The 24,063-nt window shown below is 42.6% G+C and overlaps 1 protein-coding gene across 2 annotated transcripts; it reads left to right on the top strand.

The window, feature by feature from the left end:
• Window positions 1–1,456: 1,456 nt before the first annotated feature.
• On the top strand, window positions 1,457–23,957 carry LOC128620258 (roquin-2-like). Of its 2 annotated transcripts, none has more exons than XM_053645087.1 (19): window positions 1,457–1,614; window positions 9,091–9,394; window positions 9,739–9,856; window positions 10,441–10,674; window positions 11,185–11,360; window positions 11,871–12,071; window positions 13,154–13,286; window positions 13,403–13,521; window positions 14,625–14,737; window positions 15,049–15,273; window positions 16,030–16,184; window positions 16,452–16,852; window positions 17,601–17,735; window positions 19,374–19,514; window positions 19,997–20,213; window positions 21,417–21,498; window positions 21,758–21,911; window positions 22,233–22,363; window positions 23,368–23,957. In XM_053645087.1, exons 2-19 carry the CDS (start codon window positions 9,164–9,166, stop codon window positions 23,504–23,506), a joined length of 3,105 nt encoding a protein of 1,034 aa, XP_053501062.1. In that variant the 5' UTR covers window positions 1,457–1,614; window positions 9,091–9,163; the 3' UTR covers window positions 23,507–23,957. The 2 variants fall into 2 exon arrangements, with proteins under 2 accessions (XP_053501062.1, XP_053501063.1); XM_053645088.1 differs by lacking the exon at window positions 1,457–1,614 and adding an exon at window positions 4,521–7,753.
• The last annotated feature ends 106 nt before the right edge of the window (window positions 23,958–24,063 follow it).

Below are 24,063 nucleotides of genomic sequence, written 5' to 3' on the forward strand. Positions count from 1 at the left end.
TGTTTGTGTTGCGATGCTTTTCTGGTCATCACGGTTGTAAAGAGTGATTTTTTTGAGTCGCCGTACTCTGACCTCTCTCATCAATGAAGCATTTCCATCCTCAAAACTGACCAAAGCTCCCCAGTTCAAAATTATACATCAGTGTGAACACGACCTACAGGTACACCTTACTGATGAAGCCTGGGAAAAGGCTCTACTCACTGCAGTATGCAGTCCTCCTGAATTTGTCCTCGACATAGCCAATATTTTCACCGCACTTAAAGGCCAAACTTGTCAAGATTCGACCTGATTCGGACCCCATATGTCACAGGTGTCACTCAGACCCCAGCCACCATGTCCTATACGTTTTGCTATCGTCCCTCCTTAGTTACTTTTTGGCAATCTGTGTTTGATTGCTTCTCCTCTACACGACACACACATGACTTGCATTATTTGGTATACCGTGTAAGAGTGCATCCATGTCTGCGTCACAGTCTGATGTTATTGCACGCTGTACATATATATCCTTCCCGTCCTGCATTCATACACAGGCCGACAGACATACCCTTTTCTTAGAACTAGAAAATATTACATTCACTCTCAAGAGGAAATCGATGAAATTCTCTTATTCTCTTACTACTTTATGTTTGGTGGCCCACCCCTACCCTTAAAACATATATAACTTTTTTTTTTTGCTTCTTTCCTCCTTCTCTCTCTCTCTCCTCAGGTTCGAGTGGGTGGTCTAGTTGGGAAGAAAAACGAGTGTATCATGCAATACCATGCAGATTATGTTATAGATTTTAGGATGCATGCATGCTATAGTTTGTAGAAACACTTTATGACCTGCTTTTTTTTTTTTAAGGGAGTAGGGAACTTGGTCACTTTGAAGTGAGCCGCACAATGCTGTAAACCACAATTAGGAAGCAAGCAAAAGTCCTGCTTTAAAACAAAACAAAACAAAACAAAACAAAACAAAAAACCACACACACACTATGGTACTAAATAGTGTTTAAAAGTAAACACTGCGTACTGTATTTTCCTACTTGATAGTAGTTAAGCGTGCACTTTATCACGTACGGTCTCTTTAAAAAAGAAAAAGCGACGCGGCCCACGCCTCGAAAAGCGGCTCGTTCCGGCTTTGCCACTTCACATCTGATATCCTTACTCCACTGGAGGAGAAGTAGTTCCTCACACAATCCCTGCGCGCTCCTTCACCTGTCTCCACACACTCATAATAATTCCTCTCGCGCGATTCCTAGAGGACTTCCTTATTCTTCTTCTTCATATTATGATGATGATGATGATGATTATTATTATTTTTAAATAAAGTGTACTCACCGTGCTGCAAGGTGTCGTATAATCACGTGATCACGGCGGACGGATACATCGAATCGCGAGCTCTCGGTGTTCAGAGCCCACGGGAGCGAGCGTGTTTGCGGGGTCGCGCATTTCAGCTGGATGGACATGACAAGTAGGGTTTAATATGATGTCCTGGACAAGACTCAGACTTTTAACCGTGGAACAAAGTGCCTTCCGGTTCTTTCTGAGGGTTTGAGGTTAAATTGGGGGAATTATTTCCTTGACGTGGGAAGAAAGCTGGATTATTTATAAGATGATTTGTCACTGTGCTGTAAGGTAAGTGAAGTTGCGACTTGGACATGCATGAAATTGCAAGGCGCTGTTTGTGTTTTGTTTGCGTTTTATTGTTTGTTTGTTTGTTTGTTTGTTTGTTTATTTATTTATTTCCAGCACACAGCTGTCACGATTTATACTCATGCACTCTTATGCAATATTAGTAACTAAATAAATAAATGCATGCACCATCTTTAACAGCTGATGTAAATAAATATATATAGGTATATACTGATCTAGTTTAAGGTGAGATGCTGCACAGTGCACTAGATATCTGTGCAATGAAATGAAATGAAGTTTATAGGTTGACAAGTTGATAGCTTGACGTTTGCATTTATGGAAGTGTGAATAGGGGGGAAAAAAAGAATCACTTTTTTTTTGGTGATTTTTAATTGATTTAATTTGATCTCATTTATAACCTGTCGGAATGCAGAAAAAAAGCTTCACGTAAACACATTTTGCAATTTACCCGCCTTTTAAAACACCTCTGCAGCACGTTTCGTACTTCTGAAATATAATAATGAATGCTGTGCTAATTAAGGCACGGTTTATAAATGTTAACGAGGTATTATTGGTAATTAGGTTAATTGCTTGCCTCAGATGGGAACAAATATCTGTGTTTCTGCACGTAGTCATGTTTGTGTGGCTCTCAGAAATTAGGGTGGTGCATGAGGAAGTGTCTCTTACAGCAAAACTTTCACCTGCACGCAGCTGAATCGTTTGTGTTCGATTCAGTTCAGGGAGTCGACTGAGTGAATCGGATCGAATCAAAAGTATGGGCAGAGCTGTTTTGATTTTTTTTGCCTCCAGATTTCTTACCTAATGCACACTTGGATGAAATGAAACGTAGAGTCAAGTTGCTTTGTGAACTGAATGGATTTAGAGCGGGTTCTTTGTTTTAAGTAGGTAGATTGGCTAAGATAAATCACCCCTAGGTGTGAATGAGTTTTATGAACGTGTGTGCGACCCTGCCCAGGATAAAGTGGTGAGTAAACGTGAGTGAGTGCGTGCATTGCTTTTGCTGGGAAATGGCGTCATCGAAATATAAGACCGTTACAACCTCCTGTTTGCATATTTCTGGCCCAGAAATGACAATGTCAGTAGAAGTAGAGAGGAAAAAGAGAGCTAGCATAGGATATCCAGCATATACCTTCGACCGTGACTAACAAAGGACGACGTCCAGCACAGATAGTACACTTATTTATTTATTTATAATAAGTTATAGTACGCTTATTACTTATTATTGGAACAGCACCGCCCTACCGCAACACTCTCCTGAAGGCTTACGTTCCCTCACGCAATCTGCGATCGATTAATAGCCGACGCTTAGTAGTGCCTACTCAGCGTGGCTCAAGGTCCCTTTCCAGAACCTTCACACTGACTGTCCCTCAGTGGTGGAATGAACTTCCAACCTCAATCCGGACCGCAGAATCTGTCACCATCTTCAAAAAACAGCTGAAGACCCACCTCTTCCGTGAGCACCTAACCAACCCGTAAAACGCCAACCCATCGTTATTTAAAAAAAACAAACCTCGACTTGGTGCTCCTTGCTTCTCTAGAACTCAGTTAAAGATCTTGTACAGTAGCAGTACTTGTATTGTTCTCCACTTGCTTGTATTTCTTTATTTGTAAGTCGCTTTGGATAAAAGCGTCCGCTAAATGAATAAATTTATTTATTTAATTATTTGTAAAAATTGACTTGCAGCTCAAATTTTTTAAAGCCACCATGACACTGAGATAATGATATTACAGCTCTGGAAACGCTCTTAAACATTACAGACTGCCGCTTTAATCAGCAGGGTTTTTTTTTGTTTTTTTTGCACGAGCGGTTATGAGACGGAGACAGAAACGCAAATGAGCTCTTTAACCGCCGTCTTTGGTAGAAATGTTGTCTTTGTCCGTTACTTTCTACAATCCTTCAATTTTGTGATGCATGCTGGGAAAGGTTCGAGCAGAAAGTGTGAGTCTCTCTGGGTTTAATTTTATTTGGGAGATACAGACCTGCAGTCACGCAACCGAAATACGCCGGCGTGATCCATTCGATCGCACGATCCGATTCGCTTAAAAGCGTTCTTTAAAGGAATCTTGTAAATTGAGTCGGAACGTTTATCACGGCTTGAGCGGCTTTTAAATCCGAAGCTCGTTCGCTCTCACGCAAAACGCTGAATGCTGATTCAACGCTCTCTCCCGCGCTCTCTCTTTCAGCTGGATTTTTCTCACATTTATAACGTTTGTATTTAGATTTTCTTTCACTCGATCGTCACGATTGACTCGGACAGCACTTGCTTAACTTCTGTTTGGTCTCTCCAGCGACATCTTTAGCTACTAACCCTTTAATAAAACCTGTAATCGCATTATAATGGCACTGAAGTACTTGTATGAGTAACGTGCCCAAATCTAAATCTTACACGGTGTTCGTTATGAATTATTTCCTCTGGTTAAACGGAGGGGGAGAAGTTTGTAGGAGTCACTAGCTGGTTTATCAGAAACACAAGCGTTAGAGAAAAGTGAAAGTGTTTAGAGAAGTTCCACCGAGGCAGAGGCAGAGGCAGAGGGAGAGGAAGCGTTCAGTATAAAAGGGCGCGAGCAAGTTTCAGGTCTGCCGTGTACCGAGGAGTGATGAGCTCAGCGACTCGATTCAGAGTCGATTCTTTTGAACAGACACTATGAAGTGAATCTAGAAATGTAGTTTAGAAATGTTTACACACTCGTGTGTGTGTGTGTGTGTGTGTGTGTGTGAGTTTAGACCATTCATGAGGAGATGATTGAGTGATTCTTTTGTTCATAATAAATAACATAAAGAAATGTAAAATCAGAGCGAGTCAGAGGTGACGTGATGGACACTGTGTGCACTGAGCTGTCCCATCATGCACCAGGAGTCATCTGATGTCTGAGTTAGATCTGTGTGTGTGTGTGTGTGTGTGTGTGTGTGTGTGTGTGTGTAGGGGGACAGGATGTTCTAACACACTGGTAATAGTCCTGTTGTGGTGAACTTTTAAGAGCCTTGTAAAGTGATCTGGAAACCCCCACACGCCCCCCTTCTCTGCCCTCTGACTCGTCTGTGTCTAGGGGTTCATGTTCTAAGCGGGCCAATTCGGGGTTTGGCTTTGGAGGAATGAGTTTCCCCTTTAACTCGCACGCCCATCAGTGCATGTCTTGGCTTACATCACACGGCCTTTGCGTCATGTCGGAGTATAATTAGGCTTCTCTTTATTATTAGTACGCAGTGCGATGTCGGAAGGTGGATTTCTGCAGACGTGGCTGATGTTTTGTGTATCTAAAAGTACTCTGGGCGTTAACGTTGCTGTCTTCAAGTTTGATCAGGAATATCGTAATTACGAGGTGAACGGCGTCGCGACGTTATAATAACAACGTAGGGTTTTTGTTTTTTTTTTTTCTTTCTGTAAATCGGATATTCGATAACGGAAAGTCATCGCGGACGCAGTACGAATGTGACGTCCGCGGAAGACGGTAAGATTTAAGTAAAACGTTTTCTCACGCTTCAAGTTTTTTTTCCAAAGCGAAAACCACTGCGTGCACCACGTCGTACCGCATCTCCACCTGCGAAACACGTACACACCGGCTTCTGAGGAGGACTTGAAGGCAGCATGAAGTTACTAGAATTTATGTCAGACTTGAACGTCATGTTTTGCCTTTGATCTTTCATTTATTTATTTTTAAATCTCTGACACCTTACCGTCTATGCAGCAGCAGCGGGGTTTCGGTTTTCTGTGTTGAGGTTTTAAACCTGAGCAGTTGGATGAGACACAGCGTCATGATGAGCTCAGCGTGTCATTACTCACGTGTCTTGATGACTGAATGGTTGTTATTTAGGGGGTTTTTTTGGGGTTTTTTTTTTCCGTCATCATTTCTTCAGCACAACAAAAACTCTACTGGATCACAGGGACAAATATGAATGCTGTACCGAGGTGAAATCTCATCCAGTATATATATATGTGTATAGACTGCAAAAAATGTGCATTTTATTTAGCTGCTTTAAATAAAAATGTTGTAAAGTATGCCAATTCTTTTATTCCGGCTTATTAAAGAGGCGGGATTTCACCTGTATGGAACCACAAAAATATGCAAATGAGTATATAAACATCTGCATTGGGCATTAAACTACTCGCGTGTGTATAGTAACATGTACAAATGAACATTATTGTATCTCACCCCTACTGCTGCTATATAAAAGTATAATAAATGCATAGTTTGTGTTTTTTATGAAATCCCACAATGCACTAGAACAGGTTAGTTTGAGGCCTCTATCCGTTGCACTGATGTTTGCTCAGTGGCACATGGTCCATGAGGAAGTACGGGGCGTTGGTTGCTTCCTGGCGACACAGTTTTAGTCATTTAGGTCAGCTGCGCAATGTGACTCGTCAGAAATCCTGCAGTATGACATGCTAATAATGCTGACTGTACATTTGTAGAGGAACTATGATTTAACAGAGAGGAAAAGAGTAAACTGCGTTTAACATGCTTCACACGACATTCCTGAACTAACACCCAATGGGAAAATAAGTACTGTAGTCATTAAATAACGACACTGATTTATTATCTTTCATCAAATTAGAAAAAAGTATTTGCCCCCCCGCCCCAATCCTGATTTCTTCTGTGTTTGTGTAGATCTCGTACTGAATGGTTTCAGAAATTTAAGCTCAAAACAAAGGCGAGCTGAGTAGACACACAATACTGTTTTTAAATGATAATGTTATTTATTGAAGCAAAAAAGCTTATCCAGTATCAACTGGGCCTGTGTGAAAATGTATTTGCCCCTGTAGTTACTAATTCCCCAGATCTATGAAACTGCATTCATAATGGGGTTCAGCTGGACTAGACACAACCAGACCTGATTACTGCAAACCCTGTTCAATCACATCTACACTTAAATAGAACTTTTTCAGCAGCATGAAGTCCTGCTACATCTGGCGTAAGAATTCCACAAAAAGATCATCGTACCTACGGTCAAGCATGGTGGAGGAAGTGTGATGGTGTGGGGATGCTTTGCCGCTTCAGGGTCTGGGCAACTTACAGTAATTGAGGGAAACATGAATTCTGCTCTCTACTAGAAAATCCTAAAGGAGAATGTCCCGTCTTCAGTCTGTAAGTTGAAACTCAAGCGTGACTGGATTATGCAGCGACAACGATCCAAAGCGTAGGAGTAATTTAAAAAAATCTAAATCTTAAACGGTCAAAATAACAATGTAATAACAATGTGAAGTAACTCAAACGAACAAGGTATTAAGTCAAAATAACGACATACCCTGAAATACCAAGGTATTACACCCAAATAATAACATACTATCCTGAAAACATGAGATATTAAATCTTAATAATGACGTATTGAAATAATGAGGTATCAAAATAAGGACATGCCTTACTATCTTTATATTCCGTTGAAGCAATATCTTAAAATAACGAGAAATGTCAAAACAATGATACACTATCTTGAAATAATGAGATATTAACTCAAAATGGTTATATATTTATTTGAAATAAAGAGATACTAGCTTGAAATAACAAGCTAGTATTGGGTTGAAACAGTGACACACTATCTTGAAACAATGAGATTAAGTTGAAATAACGAGATATTAAGTAAAAAAAATAAAATATATTATGTCAAAATAATGAGATATTAAGTCGACGGAAGTTATTAACGACTTAGTACTTCAAGTTTTTTTTCCTCCACTTCAGGGCTAAATCTCTTTTGGAGTTTGCTAGCCCGAATTCGGTAGTAAAGCTCTCGAGGGGCTCGGTAGGGGGCGCTGTGGCAGTGTGCTCGCTCCAAGTGAGCCTCCAAATAACCAACCGAAGAAGAAAAACTTGTCCGAATCCCAAACGGGTTCCTATTGGATATGTAGTGCACTAAATAGGGAGCAGAAGACATCGCTATATACGCCATGTAGTGCACTTATGTAGGTAGTAATGAGTGAAATCGGGATTCGCCCTCTGCGCCGGACCACGTTTTAAAGTCGCGGTGCCTGGCGCTGTGAGACACAACCTTTCCCGGTGTAAAAGAGAGAGGAACATGCACGTGCTCAGTGCCGGCGCCGTGAAGTCTGCAGCTCTGTGGGGGAGGAGGAGGACGACGGGGCTCGAGCGGTTCACACGCGAACTAGTCTCGAAGAAAAAAATGACGGTAACTATCCCGTTAGGACAAAAGCGAGACAAAATGGCGACTCACAGGCCACCGCGCTGCACCTCTAAAGTGCCCGGGGTTATGTGTCGGCCTGTTAACCGCGGCCGCCTCTAATAAGCGCGCGGTGTGCAGGAACGTGCACGCGCAGCACATGGGTCAACCACGTGCTCGTAATTCTTTCACAGCTTTTTCTTTAATTTTTTCCCCCTTACTACCTTTCTTTCTTTATCTTCTCGTTCCAGTCTTCTTTCTCATCTTTTTCTTCCTCTCTATTTTCTGTCCCCCTTTTCTTTTCTTTCTTTTCTCTTCTCCCGTTCATCTTTTTCTTCCATTGTCTCTTTTCCACTAATTTCATCGTTCTTTTCTTTCTGTCATCTTTTTTTCTTTCTCCCGTTTCCCCCCTCCTTACACTGTCCTAGTCTTCCCCCCACCTTTCTTCTTTTCTTTCACCCTTTTCTCTTCCTCTTCAATTTCTTTTTTTTCTCTTCTCTCGCCTCACTCCCCTTCTTTCCGTTCTGGCCTTTCTTTCAGCCTTCTCCCTTCTTTCCTTTATTCTTTCTCCATCATCTCATTTATTCTTTTCTAACATTTCGTTTCAATCTTTCCTTTCCGTCTTTCTGTTTTCTCTTTTCATCCCTTTTTTTTTCTTTGCTTTTTTTCCCCTCTCATCCTATCCCTTTCTTTATACCTTTTTTTTCTTTCTCGTTTATTTTTCTGTTCTGTTTTTTCGCCCTTTCCTCGGCTCCCTGTTTTCCTAACTATCCACCCTAACTTGACTTTTTTTCCCTTTTCTCTTGTTCTGTCCTTATTTTTTTTCTTGACATTTCTTTTTCCTCTCTGATCGAACATGTCTTTCTCTCTTTCTTGTCCCCCTTTCTTTCTCTCACTTCTTTCACCGCTTTCTCGTTTCCCTTTTTCCTGCGTTCTTTTCTCTCAACTTTTCCTGCCTTCTCTTTCCTCGCATTATTTCTCTCTCTCCTCTTTTCCTCAGTTTGTTTCCCCGTGTCTGTTCTCAGCGCCCTCGCCCTCTTCTCGTTTTCTTTCCTTCCGTTTTCTTACTCCTTTCTGATGAATGATTTTGAATCTTTTAAAAAGTCTTAAACGTTCAGGTTCTTTTCACAAGTGCCGGAGCAGGGTTTCTCTTTCGTTCTTTTGCTGTAAATAGTTTGACGCGTTGATGAGCGGTGATGAGTCGATGATGGAGTCGGATGTGCGTTTGGTAAAATTAAAGCTTAAATGCACGTTGACGTTCCACAGAACTCTTGTCAGCACTTAATCGCGTTGATAAACAGTTATTAACGACTATTTTATAAATAATTTCGCCTGTTTCTCCTCAGGTGTGTGTGAGCGGTCGGTCCCGGGCGTCATGTGATCTCTGTAAGCACGTGAACGCCCCCCGGAGGTGCCAGGATGCCCGTGCAGGCGGCGCAGTGGACGGAGTTCCTGTCCTGCCCCATCTGCCTGAACGAGTTCAACGGCGGCGGACACAAACCCATCAGCCTGGGCTGCTCGCACACCGTGTGTAAGACGTGTCTCCACAAACTGCACCGTAAAGCCTGTCCCTTTGACCAGACCGCCATCGGCATCGACATCGAGCTGCTGCCTGTCAACCGTGCCCTGCTGCTGCTGGTGGGGGCGCCGGTGAGCGAGGGATTGTGGGGTGGAGTGTGGCGGAGGGGGTTGTAGGCGAGTTGAGGGGGGTGGGTGGGTGGGTCAAAACAGGTGGTATTGTGGAAGACTATGAATGGGATAGTGGGTGGTGTGGCAGGAAAGATTTGGTTGGTGCGTTGCACACATCATTGGGTGGAGACGTGTGATGAGGTGGGAAGGGTAAAAATAGTTGTGGTAAAATTGTAGGGGGGGGTGTGGGGGGGGGGGGAATTTATACCTCTCTGGACATGTGGTTTCAAACAATAGTTTAAAAGTGAACTTGGTATAAGACAAAGTAGCTGATGAGGTTAATATTATTTTGTGTGTGTGTGTAGGTTCCTGAAAGCCAGAGTGTGTGTCTGGCCAGCGCCGAAGACACACAGCATTATGACGTGTGCAGGACGTGTGTGGAAGAGTTGGCTCTGTACCTCAAACCCATCACCGGGGGCAAAGGTACAAGCACGAGTCTCAACTGTGTGTGTGTGTGTGTGTGTGTGTGTGTGAGGGCGTGAGAGATGGTGAGAACGTGCTGCTCTGTGCGCTTTTGTTCTTGTGGTTATGAGACCGTGTGTGTAGCACTTCCTGTTTGGGGTGTGTGGGTGGGGTTTGTATGTCAGACGAAGCGTAGAGTTTCTACCAGCTCGAGGACGTGCAGCTTTATTATATTAAATAAATTTATTTAGTATATATTTTAAATAGGGAGACGGATGCGATTTTTAAATTTGGCTTTGCGTCAGTACCGAGGTTCAGATGTGGGAACCAAGGAACTGTTTAGAGGAACTAAAACGAGGTTCATGTGGATCTTGTGGTCACAAGCTGCAGTACAAAGTACAAAAGAATTGTTACAGACCGTTAAATTGTTGTATAAACTTCACAATAGTAGCTCTCTATTTTGAATATAAAGAAGGCGGGGCTAAACACAGGTGTAAAGATTGTGTAAGCTTCACTCGCACTAATCCCAAGGTTGATGTCACTTGTTTTTTTTATTTAATAAAAAAAGTTATTAAACTATACTTCCCCTGTCCTGTGTGTGAAAGGCGTGGTGTCTGCGAGTGCGAGCGCGCTCAGTCGGCCCATGCAGAGGAAGCTTGTGACGTTGGTGAACTGCCAGCTGGTGGAGGAGGAGGGGCGTGTGAGGGCGCTGCGGGCGGCTCGCTCTCTGGGAGAACGCACCATCACCGAGCTCATCCTGCAGCACCAGAACCCACAGCAGCTCTCCGCCAACCTGTGGGCCGCCGTCCGGGCGCGAGGGTGTCAGTTCCTTGGACCTGGTGAGTCTCGCGCGTGTTGCGCTGTGGGGTTTAAAGATGTGCACAAAGGGAAGGTCTGTGTTCTAAAGGCAGGTCTCCATGCAGTCGTGTGGTAAGACTCCCCCTAGATGCCACTCTGGCTTGCTTTTCCCTCCACGTCCAAAATGAATAAAAAACACTTCAAATAACACGACAAAATTTGATAGTTTTCTTTGGCCTCTAGAGGCCGCTCTCGTGTGTACAACACCCTGCAGTTCCGTGTTTTCCCAGTGTCTGTGGGGAATTATTAATAAACACTTCAACATGCGCAGGTTTTTAGAATAAACGTTATTTATTTGTATGCATGCTGTCTTGCTTGGTGTCTATGATGATTACTCATAGGGCAGATTCTGATTGGGAGAAAAATCTCTCATGTGATCTCAAAAGTGAGTTTTTAGTCTGAGAACACCAGGTACACGAGGCCTCTACCCCTGGACCTGATCACATCTGTGTCTAAACGTCTGTGTGTTTTCTTTCTTCTTTCCCACGCAGCGATGCAGGAGGACGCACTAAAGCTCGTACTGCTTGCTCTCGAAGACGGCTCGGCGCTCTCTCGCAAGGTTCTGGTGCTCTTCGTGGTCCAGAAGCTGGAAGCTCGGTTCCCTCAGGCCTCCAAGACGAGCATCGGTCACGTGGTGCAGCTTCTGTACCGAGCTTCCTGCTTTAAGGTCAGAGCAGCAATGCGGCTGATGTCGATGACTTTATTAAAGCCGCATGCCATGGAGCGTTTGTTTTATTCCGTACTTCGTGTGGTGTAAAGATACTTAAATGTTTGAGAGGGGTGTGTGTGTTCGTCACGAGGTGTGTTATGTCGTTACTCCAGCATTCTTGGCAGGGCAGGAATGTCACCCCTATCCCAGAATGCAACAGAGCACTGTTTCTTTTCCTGGTGGGGTTGTAAAAGGAGTAGAGAAGTGTTCCTGACGCAGCAGTTGGACGAGACTAGCTATAAATATAGGCTGTAATAATAGAGGGTAAATGAGGTGGTGTGCGTGTGTGTGTGTTTGGTTTCAGTGATGATTACTCATAGGGCAGATTCTGAGCAGGAGAAACACCTGATTCTCTCACCTGATCTCACATGAGTTTATAGTCTGAGAACGCCAGACACACCGCACTGAGAGTGACGAGCTCGTAATAAACGCTCATGTTCATCGACCGTCAAATTTGAATCTCCTCAGGTGACCAAGCGTGACGAAGACTCGTCCCTGATGCAGCTGAAGGAGGAGTTCCGTACGTACGAGGCTTTGAGGCGTGAACACGACGCCCAGATCGTCCACATCGCCATGGAGGCGGGGCTCCGCATCTCTCCCGAGCAGTGGTCCTCGCTGCTGTACGGCGACCTCGTCCACAAATCACACATGCAGTCCATCATAGACAAGGTACCGCACACTTCCTGTTTATTTACTCTCTATTTCTCACGTTTCTCTTTGAGGCTGGGTTTACCAGAGTGTTTTAGTGCGCGTTTGGCGTAAAGTATTTTGCGTCCGTGGCTTAGCCAATAGGGGGCAGTCAGGGGGCGGGGCTTTCTCACTTTGGGCACTTTTTGTCCCTCCAGATTTAGTTTCTGTATTATTTTAGTTTAGTTTTTGCAGTGTTCGTTCAGTTAAGCTGGTTAAGTAGATTTTTGTAGTGTAGCTGTTAATGTAAAAATACATTTTTTTTTTTTTATTCATTGCGTCATTTACGTATAAATACAACTTGTACGTATAAATACTCTACGGTGCTAAAGTTGAATTTTAGATCAAGTCTTTTAAATTCTATTTATTTTACCTTGTATATTATAGTCAAATTTATTTTTATAGTAAGTAAAGTACACAAATATAAATAAGTTAAATAATAATTTAAAAATATATATATATTTTCCATGATTAATTAGCACAAGGTTTGGCTTCTTCTCTAGCGATCCGGAGTGAAATAAATAAATAAATAAATAATAATAAAAAAAAAATGTCCACCTACAAAGACGCCTACATCAAACCAGCTTTCTGATGGAGGCTAAAAATGTCCTTCTGAAAACATCCTCAAAGTTTAAAACACTTCCATGTGTCTCTCTCTCTCTCTCTCTCTCTCTCTCTCTCTCTCTCTCTCTCTCTCTCTCTCTCTCTCTCTCTTTCACACACACACACACACCCCCTAAGATTCTTGTGTGTGTGGTGTCGGTGATGATTACTCGTTAGGGCAGATTCTGAATGAGAGAAACCTCTGATTCTCTCACCTGATCTCACACGAGTTTAATAGTCTGAGAACGCCACACACACACCATTTACATTGTACTCATTTACATTTATTCACTTAGCGGACGCTTTTATCCAACGCGACTTACAGATGAGAAAGATACAAGCAAAGCGATATATCAAGCAGAGAACAATACAAGTAGTGCTGCCGTACAAGATCCGTTTTGTGTGCAGCGTCATTTTGATCTAAATAAAGATATCGTTTCTCCTCCACTCCCTCGTTCCAGCTCCAGTCCCCAGAATCCTTTACGAAGAGCGTGCAGGAGTTGACGATCGTCCTGCAGAGAACCGGAGACCCGGCCAACCTCAACATCCTCCGAGCTCCGCTAGAACTCCTTGCTGGCATCGACCAGAACCTGGGTGAGTGTGTGTGTGTGTTCTCTCTCTCACATAATGGAGTGTGAGGATGCTTGAATGACCTTTTTTTTTCCTCTCTCTCTCTCTCTCTCTCTCTCTCTCTGTGTGTGTGTGTGTAGACACGGCCATCCCCTCGTGGGAGGAGCTCGAGTCTGTGATGTTGGCGGTGAAGGTTGTGGTCCATGGGCTCTTTGAGTTCATCCAGAATTTCAGCAAAAAGAGTCACGAGACATTTCCGGTAAGCTCAGAACTCTTCTCATAGCTTCCCGGCTCCTGGATTTCACACGGCGTGTATCGCATAAAAGTTATTTCGTACGTGCGAAGCCTGAACACTGATTTAAACTCTATCAAAAAGTTAGCCCCCTCCCGTGGAAATCTCTGTCCCGAGCACTTCATTTAACTTGTTCTGATATGAAAATATTGTCATGTGATGGTCACAGCGTTACCATAACAACGCTCTTACGAGTCCTAGCTAGAGGAGGAGGAGGAGTTTGTTTGCCGTGTGTGTTTGGTGTCGGTGATGATTACTCGTTAGGGCAGATTCTGAATGAGAGAAACACCTGATTCTCTCACCTGATCTCACACGAGTTTGATAGTCTGAGAACGCCACACACGCTGTCGAAATTCGCCTCCTTGTGTGCTTTACATCAGGATTTCTGCCTCTTATACACGCTGTTTTTACTATCATTTTATTTAGTGTGAGATTTGGGACGGGGCCTGTTGTGTAAAACGGATCAAAAATGAGTTTTTTTTTTTTTTTTTTTTTTTTTTTTTATATAAAAGTTCAAAAAAAAAAAAAAAAGTGTAACTTGTGCAAGTGCGACCCCCTTTGTGGAACCAAAGTGGGCGGAGCCAACACTCTACCGCTACACCTTGGATGCAAATGAAAGGCGAAAATTCAAGTTGTAGAACTATTTAAATTTAAACTATAGAAATGCTGTTTGTTTGAATCGTTAGAGTAAAGATGTTAATAGGGTAGTGTGTTTAGGTGAAGTGCGCAGGACGGCGTTTTGGACGCAGATTTGGTTTCTGATTAAATGGTATTTTGATGGAGAGAAATTTTTGCTCATTTTGGGGAGAAAAAAAGTAAACAAATTTTTTAATGCGCTTGAAAATAACTCGTATTTGTAAACCAAGTAAAATGGACTGAAGGGTAAGAGTGAGATTACAACATGAACTGCAAATGTTTTCCTAAAATTAATAAAGTGTTTATTTTATTTATTTATTTATTTATTTTTTACAAAAGTAAAAAAAAAAAAAAAAAATTAATTCAGTCTGGGTCTGACTTTATTTATTTATTTTCCCCCCTCCCCCTCATTAAAAAAAAAAATCCTGTGTTAGTCTCAGCCCAACAGTAAATACAAGACCAGCATGTGCCGAGACCTGCGGCAGCAAGGAACCTGCCCACGAGGTGTCAACTGCACCTTCGCCCACACCCAGGACGAGCTGGAAAAGTGAGCACACACACACATGATTACACGCATGATTATACACACACACACACACACACACACACACACGATTATAAACACATTCACACAGGAACGACCGTTTATAAACGTTGGTGCGTTACACACTTTCACGTGCTACCAGAGCGTTCTGCAGGAGAGAGCACTGCTTACATAACGTGTATATAGAGCAACACGGGAGTTTTTTTCCACTCCGTTTCTTTGTTCGTGTTCATGCTCACGTCCGCCCACACACACACACGCACACACACACACGCGCAGCATCTCACTGCTCTTCTACCCATCTCTCCTCCGAGGTACCGAATGCGGAATAAGAAGGTTGGTTCAGGAACCAGGCCGTCCCTCCTGCCCAAAACTGGGGCCGTTAAATCCTCAGCTGTAGACGTGTGTGTCGACGAGCCGGAGGGTGTGGCCTCGGAGAGCTCCTCCCCCACTCGCCTCGTGCCCAGAGGAGGAGAGCAGGAGCAGGATGAGGTCATGAAAGAGCTGGCTGATGGATTCCTGGCTACCAGCCAAGACCTGTGAGAAACGATTCCTCCGCGCACACACACACACACACACACACACACACACACACACAGACAGATGTCACATTAAAATGTTATTTACAGCCGATCACTTTTCAGACGTATGAAACAGGTGGTGAAATTAATTGACTAAAGAAACTGTTCCTCTCTGTGATCGCTGTGGTGTTCCAGGTGGTTCCAAGGATGTTGCTAGGTGGTTGTTATGGTATCTCTGGTGGTTGCTAGGCTGTTGCTATGGTATATTAGATGACTGCTGGGGTTTTCTAAGATCTCGTGGGTAGTTACTGGGGTGTCCCAGGCATTGTTAAGTGAGTGCCATGGTAACTTGGGTGATTGCTAGGCTTTTGCTATGTATCTTAGACGGTTGCTCGGGTGTCCCCTGCGGTTGCTATGCAGTTGCCATTGTATCTTAAGTGGGGGGTAGGGTGTCCCAGGTTTTTGCTAGGTGGTTACTGTGCTATCTTCACTGGTTGTTAGGTGGTTATGGTATTTCTTAACATGTCTGCTGTTTTTAATAAATAAGTTCTAAATGCGTCTATAATTAAACGGCGGATAGTTTACAGGTTTCTGAATGAAACGCTTCAGGATCGTGTCAGTCAGACGTGACCTCTTCAGTGTTGCACCATTTCATCACCTGTTTAATTAAGTTAAATGAAAAGATCTCTGCTCAGTTGAACTTTTGCATGTGTAGAAGGTTCTAGAACATTGAGCATGTGCCTGGCGCTTTTTTTCCTTTTCCCTTGCTCTCAGGAAAACGGGTTCTCCTCCGAAGAGCCCGGCGTCAGGACCTCCTGCAGACACCTCACTGCTCCTGAAACCCTCTTCTCTACCGCAAAGGGCTCACCACGAGCTCACGTACTTTCCTGAACAGAGATCTGCATACGATCTGCCGTCCTGCCCGTCTGGTGACTCTCTCTCTCTCTCTCTCTCTCTCATACCTTTTACATACCTTTTAGCAAATGAATGTATAGATGATCAACCTTGTGGTAACCTTGACAACGGCTTCCAATTTTTTGGAAGCTTGATCCAGATAGTAACAGTAACCAAGCATGGACAGGGCTAACAAGAAACTTCTGCAGAACTCCAGAACATTTTAGCAGCTCATATCTTTAAGAAGTATAAAATAAAACGTAGTCGTTCGTTGAACTTTGTTTATCTCTCTCTCTCTGTAGATAATTATTTCCCTGCTCCTCTGTCGAACCCTCACAAACCCTACCTGCATCGCTTCCCTCGCTCCAGCCCCGCCTCTGACTCCTCAGCCCCGCCTCCTCTGGCTCCTCCCTACCCTGACTCGCCCCTCCCGTCTCGTTTAGGGCTGTCTCCGTATCCCCCGTCCCCCTCTTACCCACCGCTCCCTCACTCTCACTCCCACGGTCACGGCGTGTACGCGCCGGTCTACGACAGTCGGCGTCTCTGGAGGCCTCAGCTGTACCACAGACAGGACGGCCGGAGCAACTCGCTCCCTCTGGAGGTGCTGCACTCGTCCATCTATCATCCCCCTCTCCGGGAGCGCTTCAACTCTCTCGACAGCGCCTACTGCACCGCCGCCAGCAGGAGAGCTGCCCTGCACCGGGTACGTGTTGCAGTAACCATGGTCACCATGGTTCTAGCTTTTAATTCATTAGTGTTTGTTTACGTCTTTCCGGCCCTGAAAATAGCTCCGCCCCCGACTGACATGGTGCGACTTAGTCCGTGCTTACCACGCCAAAAACTCTATCAAATATAGTTCCTGCTTAAGATGGACCCGAGAGCCACGTCTCTGACCCGTTCGTTCGTTTATTTATTTATTTATTTATTTATTTTGTCCAGTTATTTTTACATCCGTAGCTTCTCTTGCTGATCTTTTGAAGTTGAGAAGGCATGTTGTGAATGAAACGATTCATATTATGGTAACCTTGACAACACCTTCCAGATTTTTTTTGGAAGCTCGCTCTAGATGGCAACAGTAACCAGGGGTGTGGGGGCGGGGCTTAGAGCCAGTAGCAGCATAGAATGTTTTGTGCTGTGATTAAAAACGTTTAACGCTCGTCTACGGATCGTGTTGCCTTTCTGAAATGTGCAGAAATAATTCAATGCGTGTGAAATTACTTTATTGCCGTGTTATGTTTTGTTATTTTTACTTCGATAAAATATGAATTGATTATGAACGTATAGGCTATATATTTTTAGAATAAATTTTTTTTTTTATATTTCTCCAAAAGGGAGACTTAATCCTTTATTTGTTTATATATATTTGTCTTTTGGGATCTGACCCGTCCAAACACAAAATACTGTGCGTGTATAGTGTTGTATTAGTGTGTAATGTTTGGTACGTGTGTCAGGAGGCGTATGGCCGAGTCGCTCTGGGCTCTGAGGATTTCTACCCTCTCCGTCAGGAACAGTGGGCGCACCAGCATCACGTGTCGGGCCGAGCGCCGCAGCATTCCCCCGTCTTTACTGTGGATCTCTGCTCCGAGGTGTGTTTGTCTGTCTCTCTGTGTGTGTGTGTGTGTGTGTGTGTGTGTGTGTGTTTCATTAGAAGTCTTCAGTTTGCGAGTGTGACAGCAGAACGTCGTCCTCCCTCAGTGTGGTGTTACAGACATTTAAAGCGGAACTGTTGCTCAGCAACTGATGAATCTGAGCAAGTGGCGGTTCTACTGTGTGTGTGTGTGTGTGTGTGTGTGTGTGTGTGTGTGTGTGTGTGTGTGTACCCAAGCTCACGCTGGACAGTTTGGCAGCACACCCCCCTGCCTGCTGACTCACGGTTATTTTTCCAAACGCCGCCTGTTGCATGTTAGTGGGCGTTTAAACAAAACAGACGGAGGAGTTCACCGCTTCTGTTATTTCTTCTCTTTCATTCTCTTTTTCTGTGAAATGAGTTTTATTAAACTCTCAACGATCAGAAAATCAAAAACGCGCTTCATTTATTCCAGTAAGTAAGGAGAATTAAACCTGTGTTACTTTGGGAATACCTCGGGAAATATTTTTCTTTTCTCTTTTTTTTTTTAATTAAAAATGTTAATGTTGATTATAAATATTTCCATAATTAGACACAGTCGTGTAGTTACGTGCAAGATAAATATGATGAATATCGCATATTTTTATATATATATATACACACACACACACACACACACACACACACACAGAGTCAGTACGTTTCCATCTGCAGGAAAGAAAAATGCTCCGCTTCATCATGAAACCTGTAAATCTTCCAGACTAGCAGCGTATTTTTCCATATAAAATAAATAATAATAATAAAGGTAATAGTAGTGTAATGTTTTCCATAACAGTGATGTTTCATGTCATTTGAAACAATAAGGAGGAGAAATTAAGTCAGTTAAAAAAAAAAAACACAACAAAAAAAAACTGGGGTTTAGTTATGTAAAGGTTATACTATGGTCTGTCCACAGCAACACGCAGTTAGAGTTGCATAAAGTAGTTAAAGTCACAGCGTCGTTATTGGAGACGCGCCGCACACGCACGTCGCACTACCGAGTGTGCATTACACGATCTTACCGCACGATATGGAGGTAGAGAAGCGGAGCGCGTTAAAACGGTGTGGTGCACACCTAGCCACGTATCGTCCCGCTTGTATCCGTGGTCGCTGTTTGCAGCTCAAAATCTGACGCGGGATAAGAATAACGGTTCATTTTCTTTCTTTATTTTATAATCTAGGAAATGAGTGTGTGTGTGTGTGTGTGAGAATTACCCGAGTCTGTGCCGTATCTCTGCTAATAATGAAGCTGTGATGTACTACTTTATGTAACTCTTAAACTGTATGTTAATGTATTCACACCTTCCAGCCAATCAGAATCGAGTATTCAGACAGACCATGGTATGAATGAGTATAATCACGTTATCCTAAAATGTAGTAGGAAGAAGGCTGACTCGAATAAACTTTCTATGAATGAATGAAATGAAGAATAATTTCTTTTATTGATTCATTCTCGCGCGAATAATCCTATACAGGGGTTTATCTCGCATTTATTATCCTGTGCTTATTCGGTGCTGCCTTTCTTTTAAAATATCGCTTTAAAATGGGTTTTTCAACTTTTACTGACCATTGCTAAAGTCTTGTCGCTTTCTCTCTCTCTCTCACTGTGTGTGTGTAGCGTGTGGAGAGCGGTGTGTGTATGAGCTGTAAATGTGGAGGTGCAGACACACCTCTCGGGCGTTACTCGCCATGGTCGTGTGGCGCCGTCGGCCCGTTCGACTCGGAACCTCTTTACTCTCACTCCTGTTCCCAACACACGGTGAGAAAAATCACTCCACACACACACACACACACTGAGTCACTTTATAGTACTTTATGAATGAGTGTAAATGTGAATCAGAATAATGTCTCTGCCGAAGCGTCTCTATCATTTGCTGTACTGTAAGCACTAGTGCTGGCGTATTATTAGAATAACTTATGTATGTTTTTCTCTTTCGCGTGTCGTCTATCTAATTGAGTTATCTGCACTGTATAATTTGGTTTATAACACAATTTATTAGCACCGTTTTATAAAAGAAACTAATGAAGCTGTTTATAAGAACGTAATAAAAATCAAAAGCACAGACCTGGCAACCTGTACACGTTCTAACAACGAAACACAGCAGAGATGTCAGAATGATGACCGTCAGGGAATCCTGAAGTTGTTCGAAGTTAAACACTGAAGTTTGAGCGAGCCTGTTGAATTAAAAAAAAATAATGTTAATGTGATCAACATGCACGGATTTCTCTCTCGCTCGGCAGGACGGCGAGTGTACGTCTAAACACTGGCTGCACGTTTCTGAGCCGTACAGACGTGTGAAGGACGAGGACCCCATCATCCCGTTCGGCGAGGGTCCTATGATCTCAAAGTGGGGCGCCATTTCACGCTCGTCTCGCACAGACCACCACACCACCGAGCCCGTACAGGCCACGGCGACGCACGGCCGCACCGCCACCACCACGCTCATCAACTTCAGAGGTGTGGGTGTGTGTGTGTGTGTGTGTGTGTGTGTGAGAGAGAGCGTGAGCTCCAAACGCATCCAAATCAGTCAGGAGTTTAGCAATGTGGAGACACTGAGTCGCTAATCAAGTGCACACTTTGTTTTTACCCTTATTTATTTATTGAGCGCGTTAAAAATAAATAAACGAGTCAGTAAATCACACATCCGTCCCTGCTGTCCAGATAACGATTCTACGGAAAACAGCAGCAGGGTTTTCTGTTATTTAAAAAAAAAAAAAAAAAATATAATAGATTCCAAACCAGTCCAGACTCCGAATTGTCAAATATAATAATAATAATAATAATAATAATAATAATAGTGATGTTAAATAAATAAAATAAAACAAACAAAACCTTTGTACAATGTGTATAAATGAATGAATGAATGAAGAACAATAATGTTTAGTATTATAATAATAATTCTGTTATGTAGGTAACTATGTAGCTAATCATTATAAAATGTATAAGAACATAAACCTTACATGTTATTGGTATAATTGTTGGTATACTTTAATATGCATTTTGTATGTATGTATGTATGTATGTGTATATATATATATATATATATATATATATATATATATATATATATATATATATATATATATATATATATATATATATGTGTGTATATATATATATATATATATATATATATATATATACACACATACATATTTTTATATATATATATATATATGTGTATGTATGTGTGTGTGTATGTATGTGTGTGTGTATATATATATATGTATGTGTATGTGTATGTGTATATATGTGTGTGTATGTGTATATATATATATATATATATATATATATATATATATATATATATATATATATAAAAATATAAATGTGTGATTATTAAAAATGTTTGGTATAGTGATCGAAGTTTACAATGTTAGAAATCCTAATTATTCAATAAAAAAGTATAATATCCTTCCAGTGTTTTTAGGCTTTTTCAGTGTTTATTTCCTCCTCACTGGCTTGTTCCAATTACTCCCAGTTTTATTTTTATGGTTTAGCAGCATTGATTATCAAATGTAATGGAAGGAAAGGGACATGATGATGATGATGATGATGATGATGGAACACCAGCACCACCTAGAGGTTGTCAAGTTGTCTGACATGACTGCTGCTGTGCCCCCCTTCCTCATATATTTTATTTCTGTTTGTTTATTGCAGATTACAGCTCTCATGTGGGACAGGGCGAGTGCCGGTGGAGTCCCTGTGGGTTTGAGTCAACTCGCTCCGGGTTCCTAGAGAGGTAACGCACGCTTTCACTTGTAAAGCTCTGACTTCCACTTTAGCTGTGTGTGTGTTTGGTGTCAGTGATGATTACTCATAGGGCAGATTCTGAGTGGGAGTAATACCTGATTCTCTCACCTGATCTCACATGAGTTTTTAGTCTGAGAACGCCAGACAGTAAAAAGACACTGTTTTTTAGGGTACTTGTTTATTTCAGCACTAACTGTGTGTGTGTGTGTGTGTGTGTGTGTGTGTGTGTGTGTGTGTGTGTGTGTCAGCGAGCAGAGACGCAGCTCCTTCAGCACTGCCGGGAAACGTGGACCCGAGTTCCTGGTTCGGGACGGAACAGAGAGCGAACCGGACCGGGACATCGAGCTGGAGCTGTGTGCTCTACACATGGAGGACTCGGAACCACCGGGGATCCAGTCCGAGGTAGATGCTACAGATCCTTCATAACAGGCTTCATCATTGTTTACGTTAATATTCATTTCCGATACCGTTAGTCATGTGACCCAAATTTTGTCCAAAAAACCCAAAGCAAACCTGTTGTTTGTGTTCTAACAGAAAACGCGGGTACAAAAAGAATATGGCTTTAAAAAGTTAGAAATGACTGCCTAGCAACAGTTGCCAAGGAGTGATGAGGCACGACTTGAGCAGTCTTCCTAACGTTTTATCTATAGATTCATATTTCTGTCTTGCTTCAGCAATGGTGGTGGAGTTTTTATTTGTTTGTTTGTTTTTCTTCACTCTCAGACGTCTTTGGAGCCGCGGCGTGAAAATCACCTCTCCGGGATGTTTGGCGATGGAGCAGGAAGCTCGCGGACGGCGCAGTCGTTACCGGAGCACGTGGTGGACGCTCATTTACTGAAGAAGATGGCGTTTCGGTGAGCCGAGCTTCATGTGAACGTGGGAGATCACTACGTAGGGCGTAAAGTGAACGCGCTTCAACACGAGTGTAAATCAGCCCGTACTCGTGACCTCATCCTGCGCGTGTCCACGGTGCTGTGTGTTAACTAGCCGAGTGCTGATTGGTCAGTTTTTCAGAAAGCAACAATCGTGATATTGTGGCGATTTTTCCTAAGATCACGACCTTTTGCTATATTTGTTCGGTAAAGACGTAGCACAAAGCAAGGAAACGCCATTAAAACTAAACCTCAAAGGCGTCGTTTATTCCGTTACTCGATTAAAATCCACGACGTAATCACTTCTCGCTTAACATGGACGAGTCGGGGGGGTGCTTTCATTAGGCATAATGCACATCGTTATAATTTTTGTTTGTTGTGTTGATTATAATGAATTTATAAACTATTAAAAGAATGTAATATAATCCATTACATCCCTTTCATGCTTACGGACAGTCAATTTTTTTTGTACTCATGTACGATCCATTTGAATACAAGTATTATTTAAACAGAATCAACATTCTTATAACATGCAATTTTAAGCAGAAAGAGGAAATATAAAAGAATGATGGTGTGTCTAAATTTACGCATGAAAGGGATGTTGACGTAAGACGCTACTTAGAACGCGTCATGATTTATAATGTATAATAAAGATGGCTGTAAAGTTTGATGTGTAATCATATTGCCTTATGAACGCATTATAACACACGGATTTATTATAGAGCTTCATAAAGACTGATTTGTAGGAAAGTATTGTTTTTACTGTGTTTTGATTTTGTTTTCTTCATTATATGTTTGTTTTTGAATCTCTTTGTTTCCTGTAAATTCTGGTTTGGTTCATGAGACACTGCCCCCTAGTGGACACACTCACTTTAAGCATGAAGTATGCAAGCGTTCACGCAACATCTCTGTGTGAAGAATTATAAATCTGATCTGATCTGATGTTCTTCCAGTCTCTAACAGCGAACCTTCCCGCTTTCTTACAGGAAGTCTCTCTCTCCCGGGGGCCTGAACGCTGGAGGTCTCGCCGTGGGCGGTCTGGTGATGAAGACGGGTTCCCTAAGACCTCCAGGAGACTCAGCTGGACCGAGCCCGGGACACGAGATGATTCTGAACGGGAGCTAAAAATTCAGTGTTTTGGAGTCCGAATGCTGGGTCAAAACTCGGCGCTGATCCATGAGACCTTGGAGTTCGTTTATTAATTTTCTAAAGCACTTACTTCCCCAATTTAATTCCAAACATCTTGTTTATGGAACGTAACCCTATTTAAAAACATTATCAACCCCCCCCACCCCCCCCCTTTTTTTTTTTGCACAATTTTCCCTGCTTTTAACAATTTTGCTGCTTATGCACACGTTTACGTTCACAACTCCCATCTCAGGTCACCTAGCTGCCAATCAAAACCCACTCCTTAGCCAATCAGATGCCTCCGATTACTCCTACATCGAAATAATAATAATCTGCATATGTGATGAGCTTAATCTATTGCAGTTCCTGCCTATAGGTTTCTATATTTCTACTAAATGTTTACAGTGTGTGTGTGTGTGTGTGTGTGTGTGTGTGTGTGTGAGATGGGGGGGGGGGGGGGGAGCCTGGTGCTCAGTAAATACTGTACATCGCATACGTCATGGTGCAGCACTAATGACTCTGTTGACGTGCATGAAACAAAAATGCAGTGTTTA

The sequence above is a fragment of the Ictalurus furcatus genome, chromosome 16 (genome assembly GCF_023375685.1).
Source record: "Ictalurus furcatus strain D&B chromosome 16, Billie_1.0, whole genome shotgun sequence".
NCBI classification, from domain to species: domain Eukaryota; kingdom Metazoa; phylum Chordata; class Actinopteri; order Siluriformes; family Ictaluridae; genus Ictalurus; species Ictalurus furcatus.